The 9586-nt window shown below is 37.2% G+C and overlaps 1 protein-coding gene across 1 annotated transcript; it reads right to left on the reverse strand.

Annotated features, from left to right (window-relative positions):
• Positions 1 to 829: 829 nt before the first annotated feature.
• LOC105355978 (uncharacterized) lies at positions 830 to 9573 on the reverse strand. The gene is made up of 9 exons (XM_020710623.3): positions 9338 to 9573; positions 9068 to 9157; positions 7039 to 7134; positions 5620 to 5742; positions 3997 to 4098; positions 3536 to 3625; positions 2927 to 3078; positions 2732 to 2829; positions 830 to 2294 (listed from the first exon to the last, which is right to left on the reverse strand). The coding sequence occupies exons 1-9, from the start codon at positions 9423 to 9425 to the stop codon at positions 2168 to 2170; spliced, it is 966 nt and encodes a 321-aa protein (XP_020566282.1). The 5' UTR covers positions 9426 to 9573; the 3' UTR covers positions 830 to 2167.
• Between the last annotated feature and the right edge of the window lie 13 nt (positions 9574 to 9586).

The following is a 9586-nucleotide window of genomic DNA, read 5'->3' on the forward strand; positions in this document are numbered from 1 at the left end:
TAGTTTCTGCCACAAAGGGTGATCTTGTGCATTTTGGGCCCAACACAACCAATTTTTGATCAAGTTAATTGAACCCCCCCACACACACACACACACACACACACACACACACACACACACACACACACACACACACACACACACACACACACACACACACACACACACACACACACACACACACACCTGAAGGGCTGCGCAATCGCCAGGGAAGCACCGCATGACAAATGGTATCAGAAGTGGGATCTTCAGAACTGCTTGTTAGTAAAATCCACCTCACTGTGAGAAAAACTGCAACTGCAAACTCGAATTAGTGCTTCCCCATAGCAAATATTGTAAGTCTGTTGTTCGGTACTCAATTGCTCGGAGTGTAAAAGTTTTCAAACAAAAAATGCTTGTCGTGAGAACTCATTTCCCTCTATGCACATCCTGAAGAGTTGTGCAATCATCACCAGGAAAGCACAGCAAGGGAACAATTTTCAACGCAGACACGCTGCCAAGGCCAGCTATTGAGAGCGGCACCACAAGGAGCAAAAGCATCTTAACATCCAAGCATCTTACTTCCGGGTTGGAAAAAAACTCAGGAAAATAACTAATATTTAATAAGAAATGTGTTTTTTTTGTATAAAAGGTAATATATTATCACATACATGGATGTTGTTTACTATAACAGGCTTAAGAATAACATGATATAGGTTCTTTAAGTCTCCAATCTGAAGTGACTAATGGACAGAATAAAGAAAAGAAAACTTCCCTACAGACATTATTTTGGATTCATGCCTTCCCTTAAACCACATATGAACTGTTCAAACAATGTTAATGAGCTGGCTTCAGAGGAACACGTTTATTGTAAATAAATAAAAAAAATCACATTCTCAAACAAATGTTGACATTCCAGTAGAATTCATTAAGAAAATCTTTTAACAAAATATCAAATGTGTTTTTTAAGCCATTTCTCTCTCCTCTAGTATTCAAATACCAGTGCTTTACAAGTTCCTTTCTGTCTGGAATAAATTACACATTATTAATCACAAAAACTTAATCTTAAAAAAATTATAAGACACTCATTTCAAGAAAAAAATTTTTACTTTCTGTCTTGCAAGACAAATAATCTTATCAAGAAGGCTTTTCAATAGTAACAATATGTTTAAAAAAACAACTAGATTTTATTGACTTAAAATAGGAATTCTTGGTAAGACCATTTGGCATTGGCAGTTTTATGACCAACATTTTCAAATAGGCTGCACTAAAGGAATTAAAACCACTGAAAACAGTATCCATAAATCATTAAAACGTTGCTGAGGTTCCATGCAGTTCAAACAGCATTGCCGTAAACTTGTACAGTCCTGACAAGGTGAAAGTTGTGTACTGCCTTGGTGTCTCATCCAGGGGAATCTGCCAATACCCTTTGCAAAAGTCCATCATTTTTATGTATTTGGTAGTCCCAACACACTCTGCCAGGTTATCCATGTGGAGCATAGGATAGGCATCAAAACAGGGAACTGAATTTGGTTGACGTGGTACACTTGGGATGCTTCCACTTGTCTGGGTGAGCCAATTTGTAAGACACCGGCCCCATCCTCCTCAACACCTCATAGGGCCCCTACTTTTTGGCTAACAGTTTATTGCTGATGCGAGGCAGCAAGAATGAGACTTTCTGACCATTAATACACCTCACGCTTTAAAGTGTGACAATAATCTTCTATCGATAGGTCTAATTTTCACATGAGATTGTTGTTTTGCTTTAATACATATACATATAAAAAATCTCCAGTACAAAAAACTTTATTAGATTTAGACACAGAAAAATGACCATTAAAATAACAGATTCTGATGCTTTGCAGAGTTTTTGCCTGAAAATCTTGTCAAGTGTCTTATTTTTGTAGCAATAAATTAAATTGTACAAATATATGAGATAGATTGTAGATTAAACTTATTTTACAGCTGAGAGTAAAACTTAAAACCAACTTTACCTGCTTCACTTTTTTTAAACAGAATCAAACAGTTTGAAGGAGTGCTGGGTCTTAAATTAAGCTTACAGTTCACATAACAAAAGACTGAAGTATGAAGAGTAAATGTGCTTGATAAAAAAAATAAAAAGCTCTTTTGTTCCTCTTTCCTGAATCTTCTAAATGAGAATATTTTTAAATATAAAATGCGTGTGACATTAGTACTTCAGCTGACAGATAAAGTAAGCGACGCTATTGCAGGCCGCTTTAAGCCAGTTGCTCTCTGGTGAACCACCACTCCTGAGCAAACCACAGTCTCCATTTCCTGGGCTGCTTGTCCAGTAACTGCAAAAACAAAATGATAAACTTGTTTGACCTTTAAACTATAATTTTGGGGGACATTTTTCTCTTCTTTTCTTAATCAGGACAATTTAAATCAATGCCGAATTAATTAAAAAGAATGAATTGAGTAACTACGGGAAGAATCTGCAGCATTTCTAATCAGTACAGTGTGGCCAAGGTTTACGAGTAAATGAGAATAGAAGTTAAAAAAGAAGAATGTTTTAAAGGCAAAAAACAACAAGTGACAGAAGAGTAGCAGATGAAATGTTGCTTAGATGACATGAAGAGAATGAAAAAGCTGTAAAAAGCAACAGGACAAGTGCAGTGAAAAGTGTATTGAAAAACTTTCATGTCACCTAAAACTGGTTCATAAAACATTACCATGTGAAACCGTATAACTGGATCAGCCTGTGCACAAGTTCTTTGCTATTTTTATTTACCTCCTTTCAAGCATCGTGTTGTCGACCCATTTCCATGCAGATTGATATCGTCTAAGTCCAATCCAGTACATCAACTTCCCTTTCTCTGTCAGAAAATTCTAGGAGATAAAGTTAAGATATTTACGTTTGTGGGTCAATCTAACATTATCTACATATTACGTATTGTACCATTGTATTGCAAGACATCAGATTTACCTGAATTTCCTGGCTGTTAATAACAGCCAAAGATCCACAGATTGAGGTGCAATTTGATTGACTTTGATCCCATGACAGTCTGAGTGTGGACAGAATGAAACAGGAGTTGTGAAATGTGAACCATTTATAGAGACACTTCTTAGTCCCCGCACCTGCAAGTAAAAAGAGAACCAATGTAGTAAAAGGCAAAGCAGGTTCATTTGTGTAGCACAATTGTAGCGCAATTCAAAGTCCTTCACAGAAAAGAACACATAGTAAAAGCAAAACTGCAAAATCACAATGAAACTGTGAAACATTCAAGTAGACAGTATCTATCTATCTATCTATCTATCTATCTATCTATCTATCTATCTATCTATCTATCTATCTATCTATCTATCTAAATTATAATTAATATGTATTAACTCTTTTACACTTGTTCTATGTTTGCATGAATATAGATCGATTTTCAAATGTGGCCACAAAAGGTACAGATATGGTTTCTTGGATTTTAGAAAATTTTAGAGTCTTTCAAATTAGAACTGTAAAATTACAGAAACTGCGAAAATTATTAATATTGTGAGAATAGTTTGCTCACAGTATTCATCTTTTTTGAAGTTTCTCACTTACAAATCCTTTTCAAGTGCTCCGAGCACAGCGTCGTCCTGACTGTAGACAGACCTTTACTGTTATTTTCAGTCTCTTCTTCTCCAGAGTCAGCTGTGTTAGAAAGTTAGAAACAAGTAAAGGTTTTACAACTGTATATCATTATGTTTACTATATTGATTTAAAAGAAAATATGTTTAACAACGTTTTCACTTGCCCTATTTTTACATCAATACAAATGGATTTTCACATTTTGGCACATTTACCTTTCCTTGCCTAAACTTATCAAATTCTAAATATGATCACAACGTCTAGAGTTTTTGTACAATACATAAATTACACAAATACTTTTTTAAAGCATGTTGTATTTTAGAAAATATCAGCCTTTGAAATCAGAACTGTAAAATTGCAGGTACTGAAAAATAATAAATGTTGTGAGAATAGTTTGCACAGAATTTTAATTATTTTTGAGACTTCTCACTTACACGTTTTTCTGAAGTGCTCCATGCAGAGCTTCTCCATAGACGGACCTTCTCTGTTTTTTGTGGCTTTCTCTTCCCCAGAGTGGACTGTGGACTTAGCTTGGACTGGAAATTTAAAGAGAAGAAAAGTCAAAAAGCCTTCATGCTGCAGCTCTGCAGCTGGAAGCAGATTTTCTTGTGGGTTTTTGGGTTGTCCGAGGACCTAAAGGGTTGCAGGGGCTGCATCTTAAGAAGAGCACAGGTGTGTCTTGCAGTTCCCTTTGTGATAACAAGGCCACCCCATGAAAGTGGAACGTATGATTCTCATGTGTGGTAACAGTAAAATCTAGGCTTCCATGACACCCACACAATGCCACAAATTAATTGCATCAATGCCACAGTGCATCAAGGAATTAAGGCTAAGGGATTCCCAACCAAGAGTTGATTGTTGATTGTTGATATATCATTTTAAAATACTTCATTTTGATGGATTTGATATCTTCATCTTCTTTATCTTTACCTTTTTGCAAAAACTTTGAAGAAAACTTTGTTAAGTGCTCCAGAATTGTTTGCATCCCCTGCACTTGAAAGGGATTCTACCTTGTTTTAGAAAGATGAAGCAGGATTCCATTCACATTTTCTTTTCTTTTCTATTCATTTTTAAGTCATGTGAACAACCAGGTGAAAAACCTTCAAACACAAGTGAAAATCTGGTGATTACCATAAAAATTACCACAATTAATACAATTTTCAAAGTATAAATATAAAGAGCAGATTAATGTAGTCAATTAAATAATTCTTCACTACTACAGCAAAAATAAATGGCTGATTCTTATCAGCTGTATCTTCACAGGCAAGATGTTTTCTCACAGAACAATACAAAGCTTCTGCTTCTCTTTCTGGTCCAATGTTTCTAAGCACTTTTATATGCTCCTACTGACTACAATCAGCTGCTTTGCTTGTTATCTCAATTGCTTCCACCTGGTGTGGTAAGTGCAAGTGGAGCAGATCAGCAAGACCAAACAGGTCCCTCAGTTTACCGCAACACTTTGAAAACAAATGAATACTGCAATTCAATTTAACAGTGTACCCTTCATTTTGATATTTTGATCCAGTGGATGTCGTTTGTTTCATTCTGCAGATTTTTGGGATCTGGAGGCAATTGTATCCGAGTTATAGACACACTGACTTTCAACATCATGGTCTCATTGTCCCTTACTTGTTGGGACCAAAACCAAAAAATTCTAAAAGTAAAACCGTTTCAATGTTTGTAGCATCAATGTGAGTCATTTCAAGCCGCCCTACCTACCTGGCTATATCACACATTTGGTTTGGTAGTGGGCAATGAAATGTTGCAGGTTGCATGTCATCAGCGGACTTGTATAAAGACACAGAACTACTGGCAGAGTTTGTGTGAGTGTGGCTTTTTACGAAGGCCTGTTTACCAGCTGTGAGGAGTACTAAAGTTTCCAGACAAACCATTCCCAACCGATTCCACAGCTTTGACTTGAATACCAGACGACTGCTGCTGGTAATTTCACTGACACCAAGTCACCGCCGTCAACGATTGCAGTGGGGACAAGACCATGTGACCTGGACGATGCAGCACTGATCTACCATCCTGTTCACTGATGAGTGTGGGCTCACCCTGCACAGAAATTTTGGTCGTCAGCGTGGCTGGAGAAGGCGCGGTGAGCGATACGCCGTGGTCAACATGGTCTCCATAGTTCACTTTGGTCGAGGAGGTGCAACGGTCTGGGCAGGCATCACCTATGATCGCAAATCCAATTTGGTTATTGAAGATGGCCCAGTTCTTACCTCAGAGACATCATGATCCACCAGCACACCCTCAACGTTGTGTTCATGGATGGTAATGCTTCACCACATGGTGACAGGTTTGTTAGAGCTCAACTTAAGGAAGTGGAGGTGTCTCACATAGACTGGCCAGCAATGTCCCCTGACCTGAACCCCATAGAGTATGTTTGGAGCGTGCTGAAGCAGAGACTAGATGATCATACTCCACCTTGGCAGAACTGCATGAAGCACTTGTGGAGTAGTAGAACGCATTGCCTCAGAACAAAATCATGAGTCTAGTGCAGGGGTCGGCAACCCATGGCTCCGGAGCCACATGTGGCTCTTTCATCCTTCTGTTGTGGCTCCCTGTGACTTTGGAAAATAATGAGTATTTTATAAAAATTAAATTTTATCTTAGTTCATTTTTCATGGCATTTCAAAGGCGCTGCTGGCTCCATACGAAGCGCGTGCCAAGTTAAAAAAAAAACAGCTTCCTTAATGAGCTCGTATTTATCGGGCGAGAACTGCAGAGCTGATAGCAGGAGGAGACACGCGGAGCGGCTACAATAAACACTTTGGTTGTCCGGAGTGGTCTTCTGCCGGGAATTTGACATGCCGCGGGGCAGAGAGCAACTTTCTGATGACAGAGAGTTTGCGCTTAGTGTTTTTAAACACGCATGTGCATTGATGTATGTTTCAGAGCAGGGGTGCTCATTGCGTCGATCGCGATCGACCGGTCGATCTTCAAGGACAAGAGGGTAGATCGCGGGACAGAGAAGATTTTAAAAAAAAAAAGAAAGTACTTCTTAAAAATCCACCAGCCCATCAAAATCCTCACCGAAAAGTACGGGACTTAATTGACATGCAGAATGGCCAATCGGACATCCTCTGACACATACGTCACTGCAGACGCGTGTTTAAATTCACTGAGAGCAAACTCTCTGTCATCAGAAAGTCTCTTTCTGCCCCGCTGCACATCATGTCCCCGGCAGAAGACCACTCTCAACAACCAGAGTGTTTATTAAAGCCGCCCCACATTTCTCTTCCTGCTATCAGCTCTGCAGTTCTTGGCTTTCTTTTCATTAGGGGCGGTCACAAATGGCTCTTTGAGTAAAAAAGGTTGCCGACCCCTGGTCTAGTGGGAAGCACCTGACATTGCTGTCACGATGGCAAATGGTGGAAATACCCACTACTGACTCTGACATACAATTCTGATGGCAGTGTAGAAAGGTGTTATTGGTGTTAGAGAGGTCCATGGCTGAGAATACTTACGTTTCACACCAAGTATGACAACGGCCAAGAAAAGGATGAGGCAGATTACTGACAGGCAGATGATCGCACAGTACAGGCGTGCACTTCCTGGCAGCTCTGAGGAGGAAGACACGGGTTAAGTCTGCAAATTAAAAACTATTAAACAATTCTGTCCCAATCTTTTTGAGTGAAGGAGACTGAAATGGAACACTTGTTGCAGACAGATGCATGCTATAATAAAACAACAGCTTGCATCTTTTCCAATGTTTGCTTTCATCAGATCAATATTTGCAGAGACACAACATGCAGGACATACATATTGTCAACATATTGATTCAAAACAACTATTTACATGTAGGAAAGTATAATCTGGAAGAAAATCAAGCATGGTAATAGCTGTTTACAGCAATAAAAAAACAAAAAGAAATTTGCAGAAAGTGACCAAAATCTGTAGATTTTTCTGTGTCCCTACATGACTTTAGTATGTGGTCAAAATATTAGAAAAATGTGTGCTTCCCTTTTTTTAATGTGTGAAATGGACAAATAGGGTTTAGTAAAGACCACTAAATGTAACCTTTATCATTAAGGAAAAGACAAAACCTCAAAGCAAAAAGGAATTAAAGCACTAGAGTTAAAGCAATACTGTTTTAGAGAAGAATTTTGGTAACCACAATACTCAAGTAAGTCTATAAAACTGCTAGCAACACACTTTCTAAGAAACCTTTTTCTTTTTCTTTCAAAAAACATTTTTGTAACTCTGGTATGGTAAATTTAGTAACCTTTATAGATAAAATTTAAGAAACTGGTTTACTAATATTTTGACTTATCCACTAGCATGTGAATTCTGTGATCGAATTACAAAAAGAAAAAAAAATCTTGTAGATGTTTTTGAGATGGACACATGACAAGCTAAATATAATTTAAAATATCAATGTCAATATACTTTATTTTCTGTTTTACATTTGTTATAAAACTATATTCATATGACTGACATTACAAAAGTTAAATAAATAATGGTGGTGGTCCAATAATGGTCTATGGGTTGTTTGCAGCCACAATATTTGATCACTTGTCATTGATAATAGGACAATAAATGTTCTTCTTAACCCAAAAAACAACAAAGGGGAATGTCTGGCCAAGATTTTTTTGTCCTTTATTATGCTAAATTTCCCTCCAGCATGCCTAAACTCTAGTAATTCTTCAAAGAAGTTCATCCATACTGAACCAAAGCCACGTGACAGGCTCACTTCAAATGATCACAAATGCTTTTTTAAAAATTTTAAAAACTAGCTGCAGGCTTAGAGGTAGACGTAACTCTTTCAAGCATTTTTATTTAAAAAATCTCATTTAAAAAACTTGTTTTGGCATCTTTTTTTGTGTGTGTGGAATAAATCAAATTACTTTTTTAGAGGAAGTACTGTATTAAGGTAAAAATATTTAACTTAAATCCAATTTAACAAACAGTTTTTAAAAAATCCTATTAGAAAAAATGGCAATAAACATCAAACCTGTATTCATATTGTTATCATGTGATTAAAATATTAAAAATGTTGTAGATCATTCTTGTAGACCTGTACATTAAACAGCAGAAAATTGATAAACATTTGCTGCACTTTACATGGAATTCTTTATTGCTGCTAAAAAAAACAAATCTTAAATCTGACACCGTTTATTAATTTTCTTATCCAAAAAGTTTTGATTTGTAATTTCATTGTAAATTATAAACTTTAATAATCTCCTAATTACTGTAAGCACTCCTTGTTACACCCAAAGTTAGTTCCTGTTTTCTTAAAACTGCAGAAATCTAAGAACCGTATTTCCAAGAACCACCAATTTTCCATTAATAAACTATTCACAGTGAAGAACCTTCGGGTTTTTCACTGAAGCTGTCAGACACTCAGACTGGGAGACGTGTTGGTACAAGCTGTCAGGGTGTTTCAATTGCACATTAACCAGAGGATGCATTTATAATATGAACCCCAATGAAACCTGTTATTATCAGACAAACATTAATAACTCAAGACATGATGCACTTTATGTAAAAGTGTACCTTGACGAGGCTTTGCCGTATGAAAAGTTTCAGTGTAGATGTCTTCACTTGGAATCAGCAGGTTAGAGTTATGTTCTGGATTTGCTTCCTCTAAATAATAAAATAGAGACAAACAAATTTTAGAAGCAACACCTATTTGTCAACCTATATTAACAGGCAAAAAATGTAACCTTGGTTTTCCCATCTATACTGAAAAACTCAATTCAAACAATAACCAATAACATGTAAAATTAGCCTTTTCTTCAAGTCTTAAAAGATGTTGTTTCTCACCTTCAGTTTTGACCTCCTGCTTCGGTTCCTCTGCAATTTTTTCTTTGTCCTCTGTCTCAGCCTTTGCAGGGGCCTCTTGCAACTCCATGGCTTTGTACTTTTTTGTTAACTTTCGATTTACACGACAAGTCTCTGGTTGACTGACAATGAGTTACAAAACCCTTTCGGTGTGAAGGCAGGGTTTCAGATGACACCCACCGTGGTCAAGTAGAACTTTTTGTTGTAGAAAGAAATAAGTGGCCAATCAGA

Source organism: Oryzias latipes, chromosome 16 (genome assembly GCF_053564925.1).
Source record: "Oryzias latipes strain Hd-rR chromosome 16, Olatipes_Hd-rR_3.1".
NCBI classification, from domain to species: Eukaryota; Metazoa; Chordata; class Actinopteri; order Beloniformes; family Adrianichthyidae; genus Oryzias; species Oryzias latipes.